This window comes from Neopsephotus bourkii, unplaced genomic scaffold, assembly GCF_033783945.1.
Source record: "Neopsephotus bourkii isolate Nb327-2 ecotype Australia unplaced genomic scaffold, CSIRO-AGI_Nbou_v1 NB_941, whole genome shotgun sequence".
Taxonomy (NCBI): Eukaryota; Metazoa; Chordata; class Aves; order Psittaciformes; family Psittacidae; genus Neopsephotus; species Neopsephotus bourkii.
This window is the reverse complement of record NW_026901435.1, coordinates 3457926-3483857: the sequence shown is the minus strand read 5'-3', so window position 1 is coordinate 3483857 and position 25932 is coordinate 3457926. Positions and strand designations below refer to the sequence as shown.

Below are 25932 nucleotides of genomic sequence, written 5' to 3'. Positions count from 1 at the left end.
AAACTTCACAAGTTAACATCCTGTTGCCCCCAAGGCATACACAAGGGGAGGAGATTTTTTTTTTCATTAGAGCAATCAGGAGTTTCTGTTTCTGGCTCATTTCCTTTTAATGTCTCTTTCTCTTGGGATGACCTCATTAAGAGAGGTAAAGGTGGAAAGAGGTCTGTGGAGGAAATTTGTGGTCTCGGAGCCATTTTCTCAGCTGCGTGGACAGAGTGTACCTGGGGAGGGAAGGAGGAGAAATTCTGCAGTGCAGTGCAAGTCTGGGTGCCTGGGCTCTGTTGCCTCATGTACAATGAAGTTAGGGGTAAAAGTAGGTTTGCTGAGGTGGCAGTAGAACAGCCTCTGCTTCAGGAGGGTATTGTGCACAGGCTCAGTTACAAGGCTGTTGTGATACAAAGGGAGATTTGCTTAGTGGTAAAGCTAAAGGGTGCCTTGTATGCCTCTGCCACCACTGGGATGTGCATGCAGGGTATTTTGTGGAGGAAGATGGTTTCTTCAAAGCAATCCAGAAGCTGCAAGGTCTTTTGAGAAGAGTAAATGATTCCAGCTATTAGAAGCAAAACTCATTTAGTCATGTGAGGGAATAAAGGGCTGTTGTTCAGTGGAGCTACAAGCCAAAGGCAGGCTGCAAATGGTTGGTGAACCTTCCTTTGCTTCAGGCTGGTCTGGTGGAGGTGGTAGGAGACAGAGCCGCAGCCAGTCCTTGGTCTGCTGTGGGATGAAGGATAGAAGGTTGAAAACGAAAACACAGATGCTCTTGAGAAGCTCCCCTTATCTTTGCCAGTATCTTTTGGTTCAGCAGGAGGAATGCTGAAGGAGATGTTAAGAGCTGCATACTGAGCTTCATGTGCCCTTGCAGGGCAGTGTTGACTTCAGGTCACAAGAAGTGGTGGCCCTTCTTGCGCATATGTGTAAATAAGTTGGAACACATTTTTCTCTGCTGGAGCCCTCAAGGAAAGGCATTGGTCCAACTTGAGAAAAAAATCTTCTGGTTCTTATAGATGAGAGGCCCATACGTCACCTTCATATGAGGCACAGGCCAGCAGTTACTACTGCAGGCACAGTGCTTTCTCTATCACCAGTTGCCAGATGGATACAACTTTTTAAGTGGCACTAATACTGTAAGGTTTACCAGTATGGTAGTCAGACAGTTGTAACTATACGAAGTAGTGTTGCACACTACTAGGGGATTTAGCATATTTGAAAATGGAGGCTGTGCAAGAAGTAGTACCCTCAGCTGTTTTATTGATAATGTTTTTGATATGGGAACTGGTAATGGCCTCTGTAATGAAGGCTGCTGACACTTTCTGGTCCTTTATAACTGAAAACAAGGACCATCTTTGCCAGAATGTGAACCAGTATGATCTGAAGCTTTCTGTGGGTGCCAACTCACTGCCTTGAGCTGCCTGCTTGTAATGTTTCAGCAGAACTGGTTCGCTTATTTTATATTAATGAGCTAAGGAGGAAAATAAAGCTAGGTTTTGTGTTAACTTTTGCCCCTCCAGAAGTTTATTTGAGGAAACTCACTAGAAACAAAATTCAGAATTGAAACAGAAAAGGTTGTTTGGTGCCTGGTGTTGCAGTCATGCCTTGTGGCCACCTCTACAGGAGCCAGCAGTTACTCTGAATGTCAGGTGGCATTATCACGGGGACACTGTGGCTGAGATTGGAGAGGGGAGCTGGAAGAAAGGAAACAGCCAGCATTAAGGATTTTGGTAGGCACTGCTTTCTGTAATTACTCACTGGAGTGGAGGGTGACGCACTGTGTTCATCTGCAAGGCTGATAAAAGGGAACTTATGCTGAGCAAGGCTTGTGTTGAGACTCCTAGAGTCTGACTCTTTGTTCAGCAACTTTCTGTAACTCCAGTTGTACAGCATAGAGCAGGTCTATCGTTTTAAAGAGTATATTGAATCAGAAGTTCTGCCTCAAGACAGAATAAAGAAATGATAGGATTAAACTATAACTGAAGGGAGGGAAAGTAAAATTCTCCTTAATCCTAAGATTTGATTTTTTTTCAGCTGCACACGAAGGTAGTCCTGAGTTCTTAATGGTATATGACTGTCTTCTGCTTGCAGGTTCCCTTATGTATTTAAATGAGGCCACTCTCCTTCACAATATCAAAGTGCGATACAGTAAGGACAGAATTTACGTAAGTATTACGTATCATAACAACCAGCCTAATGATACATGTTCTTTCAAAAAATCAACAAAACCAGTGTTTGCAATTCCATTTTTTCCTATAACTAAACACAAATGGTAACATTGGAAAGGTAGGAGGCTTCGGGATTATTTGTTTTCTTTTTTTTTTTTTTTTTTACATTATACTTGAAATCTAATCACATTTAGCACACATTAATGTTAGCTAGTTTTTACCAGGCAGAGCAATAGTCTGTTTCTTTGCATAACTGTTTATGTGCTACCACAGCACAGCATTGTATCACAAATGTCTGTTCCTGCAGGTAACTTACTTTGCTAGTAGAGTAGCTGTTAAAAAAGATGGTTTTCTTTCTTCATTATTTTTGAACGAAGCAAACAGGTGCTGTCTTTGACACCTCCTAGCTCAGATGTCCATCTTAATCTTTTATATTGCTATCAAATTGCCTAATTGTACTTAATGAATTCTGACTAAATTACATTTTGTCCTTGCCATCTGCCCAGACACTGACAGCTGTGAAATACAAGAAAGATAAGGGTTTCCTTTCTTTCTCAATATCTTTTTCCTTACAGAAAGCTATCTAGTGATAATGAAAAACAATTCTACATATTTTCAAGTGTGTTGAAATAATCAACTTTTATGTTAACACACTGCTCTAAAATGAATTGGAGTTGAAGCCTTTTATATAAATTTAAAGCAGTTGTTTTTCTTTGTTGCAGTTAACTTTACATAACTATAAATTCCTTACGGCTCAAGATCAAGCACCAGCTTTAAAATAAAGGAATAAAAATGGCCATTTGAATGCTGTTCTGGAAAAATGATAATTAAAAAAAAAAAAGGAAGTAAAATTCTAAATTGGTTATAAGGTAGGATAGTGTTTAGGTTCATAAAACCCCTTTTTATTGTAAAGAAAAACTACAAATAAGTTATCATGAGTGGGTGTATCTTCTAAAGGAACAAAAAATAAAGGTCATTTATATTTTAACTACTTTTTCATTGGAGCTTTAAGACATAGATTGAGTCAACAATTTATTTTTTATTTTTCTTTTTGTTCAATTCTGTTTAGCAATATTTGTCTTGTTACTAAAAGGAAAACTAATATTAGTACTTGCAGCCCTTGAAGAAATGTTTTCCTTCAGTGAAATAAGTGCTGAAAATAGAAACATCAAAGAAAATTCATGTATTGTGTGTGATCCAGCCTTCTATCAATGCATCACAATACTGTCTGTATTTCAGTAACAACAAACCAAATAAGTTATTCAAGCTGAATGTTTATCTTATTTTTTTTATCTTTATCTGATATTTTCCTGCAAATCTGCTTTTTTTTTTCTGTGCTTCTGATATCTCTACTTCCTTGTATGTGATCTGGTCATTATAACAAAGCTGTGAAAGCTGGGTTTTGTTTGTTTTTTCATATACCTAAACCCTCCCTTTATCTTTAGTCTTCTTTATGCTATGTAAATTTAAAAAGCAGTCCTGGTTTGAGACTGTTCTCAAATTCTTTCTGTGAGAGAGCACATTTGCATTCTGTGTTTCGGGCTGTGAAAGCAGCCATAGCTGATTTTCTCTCGGCTGAATGCTTTTATTGCTTGGCTTTAGCGTGTTCCCAGGCAGGATTTTGTTAGTCCTTCCTGCTGAGCTGCTTCCATCAGATACTGAAAAGTTATCCTCCTCACTGGGGAAGAGTGTGTTATGCTAGCCAGGAGCTTAGTTTATTCACTTATGAAGAGGAGGCTGTGGTGTCCTATCCTTGATCCAGTAACTCACACAATAGGAAATAATTTAAAAGGAGATTGGGGGAAAGGTCAAATTCAGGACGTAATCCACAGCTCAGTAGTTAGGAAATTCTCCAGAGAGAATTTTGTAAAAGTCCTGAGAAGATAATTAAAGGAACTCTGAAAATATATCCCTGCGTGTATTTGCATTAGCTGGGGAGAATTGTAAATGTAATTGTTGTACTTAGGCTGAAGTCTTCAACAGTAACAGAAAATTGCTGTTAACTGCTTGCTTGGATAATAACTAATAGTTTGCTGTTAATTCTTTTCTTCACAGACCTATGTAGCCAACATTCTTATTGCAGTGAATCCATATTTTGATATACCTAAGTTTTATTCTTCAGACACTATTAAAAAGTACCAGGGTAGATCACTTGGAACATTGCCACCACACGTTTTTGCTATTGGTATGTATTGAGCCTCTATTTGTCTTTTACAAAACAAACATTAAATACTTTGCAGTTATCTATAAATTGCCACCTATAACAGCAATTAATTTACTTTAAGGTATCATAAAATAAAAACAATGAATGCTAAAATTGCAGATCTTCTTATCCTTGGTATGCAGTTTAAAGAACTTTGAAATTAGCAACCCTGGAAACACTGCTATGATTATTTTGCACCTGCAGTGTTTTATGTCTAAGCAGTTTAAATCTAATTTACAACCATTAAAAAAAATAAAAAGAAATTCAGGATGTACAAGTGAAGAATGACTTAATTATGATTGGTACAGTCTTTTAGTGTAGTGATTTCCTTTGCCTTTTATTATGTTGCCAGAGGACATGCACTGTATCATTTTATATGCTAGTGTTCTAGGCAGAAAGTCCATTTAAATGTTAAAAGGATAAACCTGATTTTAGTCACTTATTTAAGAAGAAAAAAAATTGTAAACTACAAATCAACACTTGACTTGTTAAAAGCCTTCTCACTGTGTTGCATTTTGTTTTGTAATCAAAAGTATAAACAGCTGGGGTTTTAGTACCTTTTGCATAACAAGAAACCCACATTTTTCTAGTTTCCTTGTCTCAGATGTTACTTGTTATGAAGTACAAATGAAAGTTTCCCTTTAAAAAGCATATTAAAGTAAGACTGGTTACTGTTCTGTAAATACATGTAACTCAAGAGATATAGTTCTAGGTGGATGTTTTTGTTTTATTTTCTCCTGGACATAGTTCAGTAGGTCTTTGTTTTGAAAAACTTTTAAGCTCTTACATCTGTTACAGTGTTGGAGGGTGAGCAACTATAATATAAGGGGAAGCAGATTTTAATAAATTTTAAAGATGTACTTTCTATTCCTGAAATTATTATATTTTTCACTTTTGCACTGTAGCCTAACTTTATACTTGCAATTCTACAGAGTGTGTTTTTGTCACGTTTAACATACCCTTCTTTTTAAGCTGATAAAGCATTCCGTGACATGAAAGTGCTGAAGATGAGTCAGTCCATCATAGTCTCTGGGGAATCAGGAGCTGGCAAGACAGAAAACACGAAATTTGTTTTGAGGTTCGTGCTTTTGGACAAAAGTTACTCTGTGAATCTCCTGTGTTGATGCATTTGGTTGACACACAGGGTGAATTGTAAGGTAATCAGTAGGCTTCAGACACAAGTCAGTAAGGTAAATATATATTTCTGTGTGCACTTTAATACAAGAAATTAATGTGGTTAAATTTAAATGCTGACAGGATAATATATGGAAATGACTACATGCTCACAGAAACCCCAGCTCAGTTGTAGTGACACCATGCAGTTATTATGGTTTATGATGCAGTCATTTTGGTATTGCACATCTGGTATGGTGGTAGATAAAAACGTAACTAGGCATTTTGTCTGTATCTTGAAAGACACTGTTGGTTTTGCCATAAATGTGCATTTCTCTGTTTTCACTGCCTTAGTTTTTTTAGTTTTCTTGAGTATCCAGGGCTTTTAACTCTTGATTTTGAGATGACTGCAGGGATTCTTTAATACCTTTTGCTCAAATAACACTGAATAATGGGATTTATTTATTTATTGATGTTCATGTATGACTGATACTAAATCAAGCATATCAAGCTACATAAAGGCCGTATTGCTGATACGTATCAGCCTTGCTTCCTCTTACATGATTCTTAACGTTTTTGATCATATTTACATTATAGTTTAAATGCTTTAAGTCACTGCAGAACAATGCAGCTGAAGAAGACTTCTCCATTAAATTCATGTATATCATAGGTGGCCTGATTATCCAGGGAAGCACAGTGCAGGCAGTGCAAATATACTCTCTTCCCCACTTGTCCTTGTTTCCCTGCATAAATCTTTAATTCCCTTTTCCCTGACATCATGTGTTCTCTGGTATTTATGTACAGTAGCAGTATTATCTTCCAGATCCCATCAAGAGTTGTCATGACTGTCTGTCTGTCCTTTATACTGCTCTTTTCTGCCCCTGCGCAACCTTTAATAGATAGCTGTAACAACTACTGCAAGTTGCTGGTAATGATTTTTACAGGGGACATCCTAACTTTGGTCCTGCTAAGAGTTAGAAATGATGGCAGGCACTGGGAGACTCTCTCTTGATGAATGCTTGCAAAGGAGGTTATTCTGCTTTTTGGCAAAGGGAGTTCTGATTACAGAACAGCAAACGTCATTGCTGTTGCTTTTCCTCACCAGCTGCTCCCATAGAGTCCAGGTACAAAACAGTGAGTTTTAAAAGCGGAAAGGTTTTTCCCTTGTATAATCAGAAAGCAAAAGCTACTAATACAGCTCTGTTAGTTCACCTGAAATGCTGGGAGGCATTTTTGAAGGCCCCATTTTCAAGAACTGTTTTTAACTTATCCCAGATTTCCGGAAGCATGCCCTGTGTGCACGGAAAACAATAAAAAATAAAAAATGGCTGCAACTCTGGAGCAAGAAGGTTGTGGATTTATTTTCAATTTCTTTTTTTCAATTTCTAAATTAAATCTTGCCTTAATTATGCACTTGCAGTTTCCTATCTCACTGTCTCTATGTGGGATTTTTAATAACACTAGTAGTGATGAATGCAGAAACTGTATGCATGAAAACAGTCTTTAATTCAGGAAATACACATGAAACCTTATGTGTTTGCTAAGATTTTTAATTAATACAAATAATACTGTAATAGTTTCATTATATTTGAATAAGAGTGCAATTTCCATATACATGTCTAAAATAACTTTCTAAGGTGCCTTGAAGTATTAAAACAAAAAATCGAAGTCTGCAAGAATATTTCTTTAACAAAAAAGAAAAGTCAAGGCTGCATTTATTGTCAAAGATACAGGTATTTGGAACTTACAGTCTGTATGCTTTCCCTTTAGTAAATGGTTAGTTAAGTACGGTACACAGCCGTGCTGAACTGTTGAATTGCAGTAACATGACACATGAAAGATAATTATATTTTTATCTTGCTTTACAGGTATTTGACAGAATCTTATGGTACTGGCCAAGATATTGATGACAGAATTGTAGAAGGTATTGAATTTTCCTTCATTGAATTAAAGGTTCCAATGTGGTTTTTTTTTTCTTTTTTTCAAATTTGAAATTTTCAAAATCAACTTAACTGAATAAAAGCTAGGATGGAAATACAGTCAGACTTCATAGGGCAGAATTTAATGCTGTGTACTTTACCTTGATCCTAAATTCTGAACACATTTTTTTTTATTTGTGATTCACTTTATTTTTATTTAGTACAGTGTCATACAGTCCTTAGTCTGGAAAATGTTTTAAGTGTGTGTTGGAGTTGAACTTCACACACATGTACCCAAGATTGGATTTTAAGCTGAATGGAATCTGCAAGGCCAAGACTGTATTCTCATTACTATCTGTTAGTACCAGGATTCTCACTACCATGTGTTAGTACCAGTAATTCCTCCTCCTCACCATAAACTTATCAAAATCAGATAAACAGAGAAGTTCTTTTTAGTTATGGTTCTGAGTAGTTTTTCTGTTACCTTTTTTTTTTTTTTGTCAGAAAGCACATAATTTGGATTAACTCTTTCATTGTGACAGTCTTTATAGTAGACTCCCAAACAAGGTCCAAAGATACTGTGTGGACAATCCAGTTGAGCCTATTTAATGTTGCAGGCACTACTTAATTGCGCAGAAAATAACTTTTGGAGAAAAAATATCTCTCAAAATCAAACAACCCTCAGCCAAATTAATAATGCTTCATATGTCAGATTTAGTCTTCTATAGCATATGGTAGATTTATTTTGCAATTTCATTACTCTGTGTCTTTTTATTAAACCAAAAATATTTGCTTTTCTTTAAATTTTTCTCTTTTCGAATTTGAGCCACTGGGTTATTCAAGAGAAATACTTTGGGCTTTAATACCTTGTTACTGTAGGTTTGCTTAAACCAATTCCTTAGTGAAATCTACTGTGTTCTAAAGGCACTCATAAAGCGGCCAAGAGGTGGATAATGCCAGACGCAGTATGCCATAAAATTAACTGGTAATTGTAGGTATTCTTAGAAGACTTTGGGTTTTTTAATCTGAAACAGCATCTGCTGCATGAGTTTTGAAGTTTTTTAGGCACAATTTTAATGAGCATGCTTACGGAGTATGTGTTACTAGAGAAACCTTTAACCTTTCTGAAAGACCTCTTGCAATTTGTTTTTATTCATAATCTTTCCTTTAAAACTGTTAATATTATGTAAAATACCTGAATAGTTATCAAAGATATATTAAAAATTTGGTTTTGAAAGTCAGATTTGCATTTTCATAAGTTTAAATACAAAAAAAAACCCCAAAATGTAGTCAAAAGAAAAGGTTAATGCTGATGTTGTTGTACTAAATATTTGATTATCATCTATGCTTTGTCCAACCACTGTAGCTATTCTTTCATTCTTCAGTTTTTGTAGGGGTAGATTTTTAGATGGTGATGTTGGAGTTTTGAACCTGAGTTTCTTGCTTGCTTAGTTTCCAGTGCGTATCTTTTAGTTAGAAGCCATAAAAAATCTTGCAGATATTTTCAACGGTTTATCTTTAGCATGATTCAGTAAATCAGTTTTCTTTGATCTTCAGAGCTGTCAGAATGCAGTCTTTCAGAGGCCTTGTGTGTCATAACTACTAAGCATTTTCAAACTGCTTAAACTGCAAATGATGTTTATACGCGTGTGTGTATATATATATATGCATGAGATTGCCGACACTCCTTCTGCATGGGCTTTAAGGCACTTGAAAACAGCAGCCAGTAAAAAATAAAATCACTCAATCACTTAACTGACCTAATTTGAAGGGGTGTTTTTAAGTTGTTTTGTGAAATCAGCGCACTCTTCTAATACGTTTTGGTTTGGGTTTTTTTTCTTTTTAATTCCTTAATCAATCTGACATGTTGGATGCATGACATTTAAGTGGCATTTTTGTCTGCAGGATAAGTGGGTAGTTAAGATTTTATGACTAACAACTCATGGGCAAGTGTCAAATTGTGTGTGTCTCGTACAGTTTATGTATCAATTATTTACCTACTTGCTGTAGAAGAACATCTCTGAATTATATTTAGTGTTTGTCTCTGAATTTCTTACAGTATCCATTCAAATACTTTGCAGTGTTATGTGATATTTAAGTACTTCATGGTAAGTTCCACCACAGTATACCCAGTACAATTTATGAAATTGATCATTCCTAGTAGGTGGTATTTTTCCTTTAATTTTCAAACATTTTCCTCAGTAAGTTCACTGAATAATTAGTATATATTTGTTCTCTCTTTTTGGTAGTTTATTGATCAAACATTAACATTTCAAAACTCTGAATTTTCATTTTTTTTAAACAGCAAATCCTTTATTAGAAGCCTTTGGAAATGCAAAGACTGTTCGCAACAACAACAGCAGTCGTTTTGGGAAATTTGTGGAAATTCACTTCAATGAAAAGGTACTGGAATTTTGTTACGGATGACTTTTTGCCATAAAAGGGAAACATTAGACTGAGTAGGCTGAATAGATATTAATCTTGCAGCAAATAGCTGTCCTACTTAATAGATTTATTTTGTATTCTTATCACCTTGAAAGGAAAACCAAAGCCACACAGTACTGTGTCACTACTGGAAAGCAGTGGGTCAAGTCAGCAGCAAAATTACTTCATCTACAAAAGAATAAAATTGTTCACTTCATTTGCAGAAAGTTGTATATAAAGAATAACTTAATTGCTGTTAAGTATTTATGCGTTCCTTTAAAGCACAAATAAGTTTAAACTGCATAATAAAGATAAACAAATATAGTAATATTATAATGTTTGAATATGCTGAATAAATTCTTGATGTTTTTATGTATTTGTATGAAATTTTGCGACCTCACATTAGTATTATGTATGTGACAGAAGTAATGGAACTTTTTTTTGTCAGAAGTGCTATTCACTGTGTAGCTTATGAAAAAATTTGTTTGGGAGTAGTTTTGTTCGAATAGTGTATGTATACACACATTCCACAACTAAGTATGACTGTATGGCTGTCCAGCATGTCCAAGTTGAAGACTTTTGTTGACAATCTTTGTAGAGATTATGTACATGCCTCCTAATCTTTCTGATTGAGGGCATGAACAAATTATTGCATTCCCTTGCTGCAGACTCTGCGCTCATTATCTGGTCTTTTCCTAAGTTGTCATCACTTGGTTTTGTAACCAAACTTCCAATCTTTGGTGAATAATTTAGGTAATTCTTTTAAGGGTAGAGGGACTATCTGTTTGTCCAGTTCATATTAATAAGCTTATGTTACTTCAGCTGAAGTAAATAGCATTCCCAATATCTTCAGAAACTGTTTAAAGCTTGTTTCAGCTTTCCAGTGTAAGATCAGCCTGTTTACTTGAGCCCCTTTTTTACTAGAAGACTTCATGCTTCACAAGACTTCACTTTGTGGTGACCTTATTAGGTCTGGTTTCTCAAAGCAATATGAGTACAGATTGGGGCCTCAAATTTGTCAGTCAATAAGTCATAGAACCATAGAATAGTTAGAGTTGGAAAGGACCTGAAGATCATCAAGTTTCAGCCCTCCTGCCATGGGCAGGGACACCTCACATCAAACCATGTCACCCAAGGCTCTGTCCAACCTGGCTTTGAACACCTTCAGGGATGGAGCATTCACAACTTCCCTGGGCAACCCATTCCAGTGCCTCACCACCCTTACAGTAATGAACTTCTTCCTTATATCTAATCTAAACTTCCCCTGTTTAAATTTTAACCCATTACCCCTTGTCCTATCACTACAGTCCCTAATGAAGAGTCCCTCAGCATCCTTATAGGCCCCCTTCAGATACTGGAAGGCTACTATGAGGTCTCCACGTAGCCTTCTCTTCTCCAGGCTGAACAGCCCCAACTTTCTCAGCCTGTCTTCATACGGGAGGTGCTCCAGTCCCCTGATCATCCTCGTGGCCCTCCTCTGGACTTGTTCCAACAGTTCCATGTCCTTTTTATGTTGAAGACACCAGAACTGCACACAATACTCCCAAGTGAGGTCTCACGAGAGCAGAGTAAAGGGACAGGCTCACCTCCTTTGACCTGCTGGTCACGCTCCTTTTGATGCAGCCCAGGATACAGTTGGCTTTCTGGGCTGTGAGCACACACTGAAGCCAGCTCATGTTCATTTTCTCATCAATGAAAAGTCCTTCTTAGTTGCTGTAATGGCCATAAGCTCAGGAATTCCTTTGCTATTATGGTTTGTCTAGGTGCAAGGAATTTTATCATAGGCCAGATAAATGGATTTCAAAATCTGTGTCAGATGTCCATCTCAGAAAAGAAGTGCAAGTGTTTGAAATAAAATGTTTGCGCATAATTATTCTGCCTAAGATGCTGTCCAAATATGTCATCTTCAATTTTAACCCTTTGTTCTCCTTTGCAAGAGTGTTGATGAAATGCAACTAGAGAAGGTTCTAATTGGTAATGGTGCTTACTGCTGGCCAGAACAAGGGTGGCTGTAGCAATGCTCTGCAGGAGCTACTGGAATTCTGCCAAGGTTTTCTGCTTGTTTGGGTGAAGCAGACCCTTCTTTTAAGAGGAGTGTATGAGTAACAGTATATGAGCTGGAGGAAAATTTATGCTGGAGGCAATGGTTTCTTTATAAGCTTAATATGTATTAGATGTAGATATATTTTAATCTTCTTTGGAACAGTGTCTGAGTAACCTATGATCAGACAAATGTAATTTTAAACCTTCTGAATCTCAAATAATAAAAAAAATACTCAGATAATCAGAAAAATATTTTTTTCCTCCTAGAATTCAGTGGTCGGTGGATTTGTATCGCATTACCTTCTGGAGAAATCTAGGATCTGTGTGCAAGGCAAAGAGGAGAGGAATTATCATATCTTTTACAGGCTTTGTGCTGGTGCTCCAGAAGACATTAGGGAAAAACTGTATCTAAGCTCCCCTGACAACTTTAGGGTGAGTATGAAGAGTCAGTGTTTGTAAAGCTTCTCATACTGCATACAGGCTAATAAGATGCAAATAAAATCTGTGCTGAATGTAATACTCCTAAATATACCTAAATGAAAGAGAACTTAAACAGTAGGAAAATAAGACTTGAATCATTGTGCATAGTTCTTAAAAAAAAAAGTTAATGTTCAATGCCAGGGAAAAGCAGAGTAGAATTTATTTGTTAGGAAATGAAGGGAGAATGAAATAGTTATGCTGCAATGTATATCCATGTTTGCAAATACCGTACACAGTTTTGTCATCCCAACTTGGAAAGGAACAGTGAAAACCTTGGGTGAAGCAGAGGTCATGGTTGAAGACAAGTTCTCGGATAGTATGGGCTTTTTAATTCAATCCAGTTAGCCTGTTCTTACTACTTCTGATTTGTTTACTTCCTTCCCTTCTTCTCCCTATGCTTTATTTTTAGGGGTTTCTGCCCTTTTGTGAGGCCATGAGATTTCTCCTAATAAACCCTGGTCCTGTGTTACGTTTCTAGTAGCAATACCAATCCCACAGAAAGGCTGGCTTTCCCTCCTACCATTAAGTTCAGTTCTTGCATTTGTTTCCTACCATTTTTCCACCTTTTTTACTACTTCAGTTTAAATTGTTCCAGCTTTCCTTCTTTCCCCTTCCCTACTCTATGTTCAGATTTCGCAGAATTGTTTTCTAAAATTATCAAATAATGTGATGTTTCCTTTTGCTTTCTTTTCCTTTTGGCAGTGTTTTTTTTTGTTCTCTGTTTCGTTGTCAATTTTCCTGAGAGGCTCCAACCCCATTTCCCTTATTTTTAAATTCTCTTTTAATTTCTCAGTGCATTATATCTCAATAATTGCTTTTTTATTTTTTTTTTTATCTTGAGGAAAGAATATTATTGAACCCTTATACAACCAGTGCAGCTTTACTGATACAGCTGTTTCTCATTGTTTTCCAGATTGTCCTTTCTCTTTCAGAGTCCTTCTAAGCCTTTTCACACTTTACACTGTTAACACCCAGTTTACTTGTAAGGTGAAGACTTACCTTCAATCATTTGTTCCTGCTATTTAATTATATATAAATATATTGTTAGGGTTTTGCTTAGTTTTGTTTTTCTTTTCCTTTTGACAATCACACTTGAATTATAAGTATCTACAGATATCGCAATGGGCTTTGTTGACTTGTATTAAAAAGAAAAAATATTGCCAAATCAAATCCTACTGATAAATACTGCTCAGTTTGCTTGTGTTCTGTCATGTGTCTCCATTTCTCACTGCTTTCTTGCCTTCTGCTTGGCTTGGAATCTCACAGAAGAGAATTTTGTGTATTTCTAAAATAGGCCAAATCCCTGCTGTGGGTTTGGAAGCGTTCCGTAACACAACAATGTGGAATTACAAGGACTTTTTTCAGTGATGTCCAGTGATAGGACAAGGGGCAGTGGGTGTAAACTGGAGCATAGGAGGTTCCATGTGAACATCAGGAAAAACTTCTTTACTGTGAGAGTGACAGAGCTTTGGAAGAGGTTGCCCAGGGGGTTTGTGGAGTCTCCTACGTTGGAGATCTTCAAGGCCCGCCTGGACAAGTTCCTGTGTGATGTACTCTAGGTTACCCTGGTTTTGCTGGGGGGGTTGGACTAGATAATCTTTTAAGGTCCCTCCCAGCCCTTGGGATTCTGTGATTCTGTGACTCTGTGTCTTATTTTAATCAACTGTCACCTTTTTACACTTCCTTGATCTTAAATGAGGTGAGGAGCATGGCTAACAAAGGATACCTTGCTGCGTTGGTTCTTTTCGTTGTTGGTGTATTCTCCTGCTTGATTTTCTAAATAAAACTTGGACTGTACTTTTCTGTTAACTTTCCCTAAGATCTTTTGTACTTGGTTTCATCAGAATTCAGCAGAGGGCTGGAAGACTTAAAGATACAAAGTTCTTACTAGTTTTGTGCAAAGCAGGGGTTGCATAGGAAAGACCTGACTCAGTGCATTTTTTGTGGGGAAGGTGGGTGAACAGTGGTCACGAAAGAGGTTGCTGCTACCTCTTGGCTTGGCCAAGTCAATCTCTGCTTACTAATAAACCAGGAAGCAGGCACAGAGCTGCAGTTCCCCTATTGTGCACATCACACGTTTGTACTGTGATGTCTGGATGATCTTGCTCCATAAAAGACACTGGCAGTATTTTAGGGCAAGTTTCCTTACTTCCTCAGTGGTGTTCCTAGGGGTCTTTATGAATCTCATATTATTTCTTTAAATATTTAGTTTGTATGTTCTTATAGTTCATCTCTTTGTAGTCAGTTGTGAGTTGATCTGATGCTTATTAAGAAAGAAATGCTTTTCTTCTCTAGGAGGAAGGCTTTTCTTTTGAAACACACAACACAATACTTAAAGGGTTGGGATTTTTTTTTCTTTTAATGTAATATGGAAATAATTTTCAAAACTTTCTTTCTTGTGCAGTTATCCTGTACAATATTCACATCTATGATTTAAAGCTAAAATCTTGAACAAATTTTCAAATCTATGTTTTTTATTGTGCAGCCATTTTTCTATTAAGACTTCTTTCTTGTACTTAATAGATTTTTAATTCTGGAACTGACTATGCCACATGCCCACTCTTGGGGACATTTTTAATCAAAAGCTCCGCTCTTGTGAACACACAAGGTTGTAGATGTCATGGTCAGAATTGCAACCTGCTGAAAATCAGGGTGGTGCAGTTATAGTACTGGACAGCCTGAGTGCCTTTACAGTAGGCACTTGCTTGCCTTTTTCATTTATAATTTACAGTCATATCAGCCTTATCACACTGTGACATATTTTGTTTGACTGCTTCTAAGTTTTGCAGCAGGTACTTTCATTTCCATTAAGAATGTTTATTGCTATACTATCAGTTAGTATTTGAATCCTGAGCTCGTGCGAAAGGGCCATCCTGCATGTTATATTTAAAAATTTTGACACTTCTTCCCTCCCCCTACCCAAGTTAAACTACATTACCTTCAATTAAAATATCCTTAGGATCATCTTCATCGTTGTATCTATATAAATGACTGTAAGTATACTTAAAATTTATTAGTTATATTGCACAAAATTTTCACAAAGTAGTGCTTTATAGAAGAATTTTGGAAAAAAGACCCGTAAAAGGTTAATTTTCTTCCTAAATTTGTATTGCTTTTGTCAAGATAATATTTTTCTGTCTTCTTGATTCTTATTTGTTGCTCCAGGATCCATCATAAAATGGGTCTGAATGATCAACCTGTGCCACTTTTTTACCACATTTTTTTGTTGACTGCATGTCTCTCAAATTTCACATAAATGCCTTCTTTTAAGCTTCTAATAATAGATGTAGATACTACACTAAGAAAGGTTTGATGACTGATCAGGATTTTGATAGTAATGCTGTTTTTTTTTGAACAAGAACATCACTGAGGAAAAAAATCATACTCTTAAATTGGTTATTTAAAGACCCCATCCCTAAAGTTGCAGTTTTGCATTGGCTATTTTGTGCCACCTGTCTTGTGCCTTTTCACTTATCAAGATTCAAGCATGTTTTACTTCATGCCTTGTTTATCTTCACTAAACTCATTTGAAAATAGGACCATCTCAAATTTAAGGTAATTCTCATTAATCTGAGAGAAATCAGTGTGTCTTATATTTGGGTCACTGATGTTATATGGGGGTGTTGTACTTCACGGTAAAAAAAAAAGGGGGAAAAAAAGAATATGGTTTGTTAGGTGTAGTATATGGTAACTTCAAGCTGTGCATTCATGTGCTTCAAAAGTACAATTTCTCCTAGATGTAGTATGTAAATATACTTGAGTTTTTAGCTTTCAAATGAAAGCTATTATTTGGTGATTAAATGTCTCCTACATTGGCTATTACTGAATACTGTAGTGGTTCACATTGTCAGCCTGTCAGGTATGTTTCCACACACTCCTATTGAAAAGTTCACTTTCTATCTCCAGTTTCTGCAATAGTGTTTCTAATACTGTAATACAGGGATACATTGTGTTTAAAATATGCTGTGCTTTGCATTTTTATTGGCTGATATAACTTTTCAATATTTTGTTAAACAAAGCTAACTTTGAACAGTGTTTCTTGTCACTTTAATATTGTGTCACCTAGTTTTCTTTGGCTGTTAGAATTGCTGTATTACTTTTTTAGAATTTTGTATAGAAATTTTAATCAAAGTGTAGAATTATCTGCGTTCACCTAGTTGAAAACATTTTCTTTGTTCATGGGCTAGAGCAAAGAATCAGTTCACTTCCTTTAAACAAAGAACTCTGTCAAGCTTTTGGACAGAGCTCTTACTTTGAGCTGAACGAATCAGAAGGAAAAAGCTGGCAGTCCCATTTGGCTGGAAGAGTTAGTCATTATCTGAATGCCTGGTCTATTCCCTTTACTATACAACATGAGATGGATATCAGAAGCCAGCTTCTGAATGAGGCTTCAGCTTGTACCATGTTATAAGCTTTTAATGCTCTTCAAGCTTTTTAATACACTACGTGTCTTACTACCTAGAGAAATATTTTACTGGTGAGGAAAAATTAAGTAGTTTGATACTACACATAGGTCAGAAAATTTATTTTCTTGTTTCTTAATTGTCATTGTCTTTTCCATTCATAGGCTTAGTTGAGTAGAAAATTGAATATCCCACTGTATCAAAAAGCATTTTAGTTGTCAAAATTAAGAAGCTTTCAATAGAATGTTGTTACTGTTACACTTTGGTGATTTTGTAGATGTAAATAAATTCATTTTCAAGGAATGGATTCCGAATAACTACTGTGTTGTTGGTATCATAGGATTAAATCAAGCTATGTCGATCAAGCCTTAAGTAAGCATGTTTTCCTTACTCCTAAGTATACATTTCTGCTTTTTTTGTTGTTACAGTATTTAAATCGAGGCTGTACCAGATACTTTGCTAACAAAGAAACAGACAAGCAGATTTTGCAAAATCGCAAGAGTCCTGAGGTATGTTTGTATTTTCAGTTAGTTTATATTATTACCTAATGCAGATAGAGTTGAAAGTAATGATTACAGTTTTACAGTGTGGAATGAAATGTTCATTTTACACATCTTTATAAGTCTAAATGGGTATTGTCAATGCTGGTATATTCAGAACTCTGGTTTTGGAGTTCAGTCCTAGCAATATATTTTAACAACTTTAAATCCCAAATGGAACAGATTATGAAATTGTTTCATTTTCATTCTTATATTATGATAGCACTTAATGATGCGGCTTGTCTTCTGTGCAAAATAAAAACCTATCCAAGACTTTGTAATTTTCCTTTTAAATCTTGCTACTGCTAAGAAGGCCAGGCTGAACAGAGCCTTCAGCAACATGGTTTAGTGAGAAGTGCCCCTGCCCATGGCAGCAGTGTTGGAACTAGATGATCCTTTGGTCCTTTCCAACCCTAACAATTCTATGTTTCTATAAGTAGTAGTTTTTTTTTTGCAGATCTATTTTTACTGTCTGGATTTTTTAAGTGATGCTCCAAACTGTTTTATAAAACAGTGTAGCCTCACTTCCAGCATAAGTCTATAGCCCTTCGCAGTACACTGCATTCTTTATTGGTTTTTGTTGTCCCTTGTCTATGAATTGTTACTTATAACAGAGCATGGCATTTCCTGAAAGAAAGTGTGAAACATTAAAACATTTCTTCCCTCTTACTCCATCTCTACATTTTGAAAAACTGGAATTACCAGAATTTGTATCATTTAATCCTTTGAGCTTGTTCACATGAGGACACTAAAGAATTTGATCTGAATTAATAGTATGTGTGAACTGGAAGTTGTTCAAACACTTCATTAAACTTCTGCTCTGTTCTCTAATGTAATTTTCATCTCTTCATACCTAAAGTATGAATTTCTGACTTGTATAGCTGGAAGGTACTTCAGATCTGAATCAGATCTGTACTTCTGATTCATTAGCAGGGCAAAATGCATATACATGTAGAAAAATACAAAGATAGCTTTACTCAAGAGCTTCTCTCCCAAAATGACCATGCCATCTTTTACCTTTGAGAAATTGGGGTTGAGCTTGTATGTAGCTCATGCCTAGCTATGAGACACAGTATAGCTCATGTCAATGTTGTAATGTCTACTTCTGGACTTACAGTGTGTGTATGTTGTAATGCTGAGCATTTAATGGCAGTTTCTTTTGCCTGAATGTAGGCTTATTTCTACAATCAGGGATGGTGGAGAGTGACTTAACAGAAATGCTGATTTGATATTACCATGAGGCACAAAGCTGGTAGATATTTATTTCTTGTCAAGCATATTGGCTGGGAGATTTTTGCCTCAGTTTACCTAATTTGCCTTAAATGAAGATTTGTAGTAAAGTTGATCATTTGTGTAGGCATAAAGTATCAATATTCACTTATTCTTGCTGCTGGAAGATGAATCTGTGCAATCTTCTGTTACTGATATAATTTATAGGGGGGTATTTTGTCATAAAGTGTGCTCTGTAAAGGACTTGATTTGAAATAACTGTCTAAACTAAAACGTACTGACAGAGTAATTCTGAAAATATGTTTTAGACATTAAGTAGTGGAACTATTATATGAGGCCATACTACATAATCCCTTCAAATTCACAACCGTGTGAATTTGAAGGCTCAATAAAGGATTAGATTCCAGTGATATTTAAACTTAGTCTAGCCACTTAAACAGGAAATATATTGCATTGTTCAGGTTTTTTAAATCAGAAATTTAGTGTTTGCTCTGTCATTTTATGAAAAATAATTGTTTATTTTAATAAAAGTAGCTGCAATAGTAAATTAATACTTAAAATTATTTTTGTGTTTTCCTTATCAGGAAGATGAGGTGATCATTTTACATAATTGAGATGTAGTTTAATTTTACTGATGTGTCTAAGTATTGTGTGAAGTGAATTTTTCAGATGCATGTGGTGTTTTGATGAAAATTGTGTTAGCTTATTTGACATTAGGAGGCTTCTATTTAGTTAATGATCCTTTTTAGTTGAAAACATTTTAAAGTAACTAAAAATGTAGCTCAATCTGTGCATGTTCAGTTAGTCTTGATTGCATGCAGATGTGTTACTAGCTACTATTTAAACCCATTAATAGTTAAAATGGCTTTTGATGTATTTAAATTGGGAAAATCAACAAAATGTTAAATTGGTGTTTTAAAAGTAGCTGGTATTCTTCTAACCCATAGAGCACTGCAAACAACTTTTCTGTTTCTTAATCACCAGCAAACATTTGCAAGTATATTTCTCTAAATAAGTCTGTTTAGGATAGGGATAATTCTTCCAGTTCTAGTTTGTCCTATACTCCTTTCCCATGGCCTTTTAGACTTTCTGTCATAATATCACAAGGACGTTGGTCTTCTTTCAACTTCTAGAGGCTAGAAGCACTCCTTTGTATAAATGTTTAGATAGCTCCCTAGCTGGAGTCTTCCTTTCCACTGCTGTATTCCTGTACAGTCCTGTATTCCCATCCTTAGCTGTAACATTCTTCAACTTTTGCTTTCTGAAGATAGTTTGAAGCATTCTTTGAAGTTTGAAGATCATGCTTCAAAGTGTTGGCAAATTAAAACAAATTAGGGTTCTTGCAATGAAGAGCTCTAATATTTTTCTACTTAGTTTAGCATGCTTTTCCCTGCTTTTTGTTATGTTATTTTTCTTGACTGGTAATAATTGCATTTACTTTAAAATCACTTACTGATTTTTTTTGCTTACCTTGTTATTTTATAGTATCTCAAAGCAGGTTCCTTGAAGGATCCACTCTTAGATGATCATGGAGATTTCAACAGAATGTGCACAGCAATGAAAAAGATTGGACTGGATGATGCAGAAAAACTTGATCTTTTTAGAGTAGTGGCTGGTGTCCTTCACCTTGGAAATATTGATTTTGAGGAAGCTGGGAGCACTTCAGGTTAGAAAAAACAAATCAGTTTTCTGTGAAAATACTGAAAATGTCTCTTGTTTATAGATGATTCTCTTCCACGTGAATTACTGCTTTAGAAAATTGCCTTGTGTTCAAGGGTAATTTAATCTTAATTCACTTCATTTTGAAGTCAGGTTTACCTGTTTATTTTAAAATTGTCATTCTTTACATGCTTTGAAAGCAAATAGGCTCTCAGTGAAATTGTTCAAGAAATTTTTCAGTGTGAAGTTTGATATAAAGATATGTTGGTATAAGTGTGACTGAGACTTAAAAGTAGAACATGCAGGAAAGCTGAGGAGGGGGAATGAGTACTTTGAAACAGTTGTTTTTACCTCAGTACTGAAATCAGCGTCTCTAAGTTAAGAACTCCTGTCCATAGGTTCCTGAAAGACTGAAAAAACTCACGTTCTGGATATACTACAAATCTAACTATAGTAGAAAAGATATGTATGTAGATATTTTTCTTCAAGATATGCAGATACAGTGAAATTGGTTCTTCTTACTCCTGCCTCAAGTATGTATAGCTGGTTTTTTGAATGGTAAATTGAATGAGCATTAGCCTTACAGGTTCACAGGCTCCCATGCCCAAGCAGAGTCACCACAGAACTGTACAGACACTCTGCTCAGAAGAGCTTGTCGGAGGTCTCTAGTCCCAATTTGTCCTCAACAAAGTAGTGCCAATAGAGAATTTAGACTAACGTTCACAGAGAAGGGTTGTCACAGAGAAGGTGAGGGTTGTTTTATTGTTTGTTTGTTTGTTTTTCCCCACTTTGGTCACATCAGAACCCTTCCCAGTATCAGTTCATTATGTCTCCATCTTCATGAAGAGGACTGAAATGAACATGATTAGTGTGACTGAATCTGGGAAAACATGGGAGTAGGGAAGAGTAGTGGCTTTACAGGGCTCAGCAGTAAGATGACAGGGAGCTCCCTGTTTGAGCTGTGATTTGGGATTTTGGGATTGATAAGGTGGGACAGAAGGAGGAGGGTGCAAATGTGAGTGCAGAGGCAGTTTCAGGGGGCAAACAAACGAGAGGAAGAACCACGGTGAAGAAAGTCAGGGTTTAGAGAAGAGAAAGAGGACACCAGAAAACTTACTTTCTCTGAATTTGGAATTTCAAACCTTTTTCCCCTGGGATAAGTTACTGAACTTCTGAAATGTTCGTTGCAAATACAGGCTGTATTCTGCTCTCACACTGTATGTGTACACATAAGGTGCACTGCTCCAGGCAGTGTGTCTCTTAGCAGAGACCCTCTGAGGTCCTGTTGCTGCGTCAAAAACCTGGGAGACACCAAACAAAAGCTAGTTACTACAGGACAAATGGTGTTTCAGAGCTTCCAAAATCAAGCCACAAAAGCCTCAATCTTTTAAGGACTCCTTTTACCTTTTTCTTTTATTTTTTCATAGTGTCATTGTAGAGCTAAGGATTTCACATAGTGTTTGATTAGTTTTTTATCTATCCCTTTTGGTCTCTTTACTTACCTGTAGAAATAAATTTTACTGAGAGCAACAGGAAATGTAATCATGGCATATGTAATTAAGTGTTAGATTTTGCTTAAGTGTTTTGAGTGCTTCAGTTAAAGAGTTATGAACCTGCAGTAGCTGGACGAGCTCTGGCACTGAGGCTGTGGTGCCAGGCAGACGATAGCACACCTCCCTGTTGTTTACCTGGGAAAATGTACATACCAGTATCTGAACATGTTTAGTGCTGGGAGTCTGCTGTGCCAGGCACTTCTGTTGCAGAGCAATGAAGTCTGGGGGATTGCAGGAACACCTAGATCCAGAAGGTTGCATCGCTGCAGTTAGTTGCTAGATATTAGCATTTTAGCATTTTGGGGTCTTTCATTTACAAGCAGTTTAGCTTTTGAACAGCTCATGCTTAGGACAGTATTAAAAAAACCCAGAATTTCACACATAGTTTAGGGGTGGGTGTTTCTTTTTTTGTTTGCCTTTTGTCGACTTTTTTTTTTTTTCCTTTTTTGTTGTGGTTTGGGTTTTTTTCTTATTTTGGTTTTATTTTGGGGGTTTCTTGGTTTTGAGAACTGGCTCTTCACAGTTAATACAGGAAATAATTTCCAGAGGCAATCTTTGATTCCTTCAAAACTGATGTTACTTCTAGTTGCCATGGCAAGATCATCGCCAGTTCAGTGTTTTTCCCTAGAATTTCCCATAAACCGGCCCAAATGGCAACTGTTGGGACTGACACTAGCGAGTAGGCTTCACAGCAGACGAGCGCGCCAGGGCCTGTCGGCCGCGGGCAGCGCCTGGCGGTGTTGGTGTGCCGGCAGTGTACCGGAGCTCGGTTGTGCTGTTGCTCGCAGGGGGCTGCACGGTGGGGCCGCGGAGCGAGCCGGCGCTGGAGTGCTGCGCGGCGCTGCTGGGGCTCGACCGGGAGGACCTGCGCGTCAGCCTAACCACGCGCGTCATGCTCACCACGGCAGGGGGCGCCAAAGGAACGGTCATCAAGTGAGTCCTGCGCGCCGACGGGCCGCGCCGCCTCTCTTCCCTGCGGTCCCGGGATGGCGGGAGGGTGGAGAAGGGGGCTGGAGGAGGCGCGGGTACGCAGGGGTCTGCCTTAGTGTGCTCACAGGGGCGCCTGCAGCAAGTGCGGCCGGGGGCCGTGGGACCGGGCCAGCTCGTCTCCCATCTGCCAGCCTTCGCTTCGAGCCCCTGCGCATCGCGATCTGGTCTGCCCCCTGGGATGGGGTTCGTCCTCTCCCGTACCAGCGGGAAAAACGCACTCGGACTCCCCCTTGACGAGTATTAACCGAGTTGCAGTCAGCGCAAGTGCAGCTGTTCATGTCGCTTAGTGGTTTACACAGATAAAAAATACAAACCCCATGGTACTACAAAAATACAAACCCCATGGTACTACAAAAATCCGAGTTTGCAGCAGATTTACATCCTTCGTCCCTTCAAAACGGCAGCAACATGCTATCCTTTTCTGTCATGCTAATGATAATTTAGAGATGGCAAATATTAACAGGGCTTTTTTTTCCCCCTTAATTATTTGGTTTTATTTTTTATTTTCCCAAAGCAGTTGATCCAAATGCATGTTTTTAGATGCCTGGGTTTGCTTGTTTTTAGTTTATTGGAGTATTATCTTAATTTTCGTTGGGAAGAGTGGCAGTTGTACAATGTCTGACTAAAGTGTGTTTCATTTTCAAGAAAAAACCAGCTTTGAATAAGTCACTATCACATTTTATGAAGTCCCTCACGTGCCAGTGAGTACGCTGTGTGGCCAAAGAAAGCATAGCAGTCAGCCTGTTAAATCCATAGCTCACATTGAAAATTAGATATGCTAGAGGATCTAACAGGTACACTGTGTCAAGGATTGTTAATGCTGTGCCTGAAGTATTTCAGAAGATACTTGGATGCATCTTTCTTGTAATAAAAATACTGAACAGGATGAATTTAAGGGAAAGGTTTTTTTTGTTTTATTTTTTTGTTGGTTTTTGATTGTTTTTTTTTCTTCTGTAGCTATTAAGAATGCATCACTACTGAAGTAAATATGGCCTGAAAAAATTGTGATTATCCCTTTAATTTTGTCAAGAAGCTATTATCAAAGTAACTGCCTAGGCACAGAATTAGGGTAGTGTTTTCTTTCTGTATGTGGAGATGTTTCCTTTGTTCTAGTGAGAAACCTCTAACTTCCACCACGATTTTTTCTTCTTGAGATTGATCCCACTAGCATGCAAGCTGTCAGGGATACCAGCTAAGCTGCGTGCAACTGAATTGTGTCTTTTAACATTGGGGTTTCTATGTTGTGTATTTTCTGGAGGTAAAGAAAACACTGCATCAAAAACTGAACTTGGGTTAAACAGTTTGGAGGACGGTGAAAATAATTGTCAATGTTTAGCTGAATGCATTAGTCTTTTAATAAAGAAACTGATTGGCATTCACTTCAGTCATTGGAAGAATGCACAGGTACTTCCTATTGACTTACAGAAACAGCCAGATTGTTTTAGTGAATCAGAAATACAACTTTATGCATATTATACAAGAAGTTTAATATTTGACAGCTAAAATTATCTGCATTAATGTGGAATATATAAATACCTTGCATATTTTATGTCTTTTGAAATTTATTACTATAATTTATATTTGTAGCATGAAGTATTTGATAATATTTCATAAACTCGTGGACTGAAACAAAGTAATAGCTGATTGATTTAACTTTTGTATGTCACTGTGGCCAGTAAGGTGGCAGGTGTTAGTTAATGCATGCTTAAGTTATGTCAGACTTCTGAGGTGAAAAGTGGACCTTTGAGAACTTGAGAGCATCAACATTTTTAGTTCCCAAGTGTCGTAATGGATTCAAATAATGAAGCTTTCCAGTGGTCAAGAACAGGAATAGTAATCTTGAACTCTACCTAATTCTAACCAATAATGATGAATTAAAATACAGTAGCTTTATTGGAAATACTGTTCAGTGCCTGCTTCCTAGTCTGCAGGGTGAAACTGATCTTCCTGGCCAAAGTTTAAGCACAGCAAGCCATCAGTTACAGTCTGTGCTGTTTTAACATCATAGATTATTTTTTTTTAGGGAACACAGAAGCTCTTCTGAATTAACTCATATTCAGGAGTCTTAAGTTTAGCATGGGTATAGGCAGTTCCAGTAAGACATTATTACCGAATAGCTAATCTTTGAGGTGTATTTGTAGTAGAGAAAGCAAGTAGCTTTTTGGTTGTCTGTTTATTTCTGTACTTTGAAAGAAGGGATGTTCAAGAGTTAGAACTTCATAGTGACTACCATGGGAAGAATTACAATGCCGGGACAAATAGTAAGTAATGACTGGAGAGCTGTTATTCTGCCTTCAGTTAAAAGCTCAAGACCTAGATCTCTTCATAATGCATTACTGGAAAGTGGTTATAAATTCCTCTTCTCCCCCTCAGTTATTAAAAATTGAGGACTCTTGGTCACTCATATCTTGCTGCTTTAGTAACTGGTACAGAAAGTTACAAGTGATTTTTGCCTTATAACAACCTTTAATGTGTAGGAGGACATGGGTCTTGCAGGTCAAAGTGCCTCCAGTGGCTAATGTTTTCCAGGTTTTACTGTTTGCCGTCTTCCAGACCATGTCTAAATTGACCACAAAATCTTTGATGTATTCATCCAGGATAAATTTTAGCAGTATTATGGGCATTAGAGTAGAAAATTGTATATATTATACAGTACAGATGGTGCTCATATTAATACAGGGCAGTATGGCAATTGCAGGTTTTGAAAGTTAGTAATGTTTTTTTTACCTAATTGAACGTTCTCTGCCAGCTCACTGCTTCTGTGATTATTCTTCATCTTGCATTTGAATTTTTGAATTATCCTAAGTATACCATCACACACCTTCACCAAAATTTATCTTGCGGGTTTTTAGATTGTGTTTTCTTTCAATTTGTGAAAAAAATTTTGTATGCTAATGTTGTTACAAGATTTTCTGCTTTCTTAGTTTGGTATTACCAGATCATTTTTTTGAAAATACCCTTACTTTCATATTCCTTTTAAATGAAAGTGTTAATGGGAAGCAGAAGGGGGTTGAACAAATCATATCCATGTCAGATTCAGATGGCACCCCACTGGAAATGCTTTCAGTGAACTGTTGACTCATCCTCTGAGAGCAGATTAGTTTTGTCTGTTGTACACATAACATAGATAAAGTGTTTCTGTATGTTTCCCTTTGAGAATGTTTGATGGCACATAGCAAGCAGTAAAGCAAAGGTTTTTCATAATATATGGCTTCCCTTT

At 36.9% G+C, this 25932-nt stretch overlaps 1 protein-coding gene across 4 annotated transcripts in view; it reads left to right on the top strand.

The window, feature by feature from the left end:
* Positions 1 to 25932, top strand: part of MYO6 (myosin VI) — a 79069-nt gene that overhangs the window by 8961 nt on the left and 44176 nt on the right. For all 4 annotated transcript variants that reach the window (XM_061358396.1, XM_061358395.1, XM_061358393.1 and 1 more), the window contains exons 3-11: positions 2080 to 2153; positions 4212 to 4341; positions 5332 to 5437; positions 7341 to 7396; positions 9697 to 9794; positions 12126 to 12290; positions 17170 to 17250; positions 19996 to 20176; positions 22511 to 22655. In XM_061358396.1, the coding sequence (XP_061214380.1) occupies positions 2080 to 2153; positions 4212 to 4341; positions 5332 to 5437; positions 7341 to 7396; positions 9697 to 9794; positions 12126 to 12290; positions 17170 to 17250; positions 19996 to 20176; positions 22511 to 22655 (1036 nt within the window). The remainder of the gene's footprint in view (positions 1 to 2079; positions 2154 to 4211; positions 4342 to 5331; positions 5438 to 7340; positions 7397 to 9696; positions 9795 to 12125; positions 12291 to 17169; positions 17251 to 19995; positions 20177 to 22510; positions 22656 to 25932) is intronic.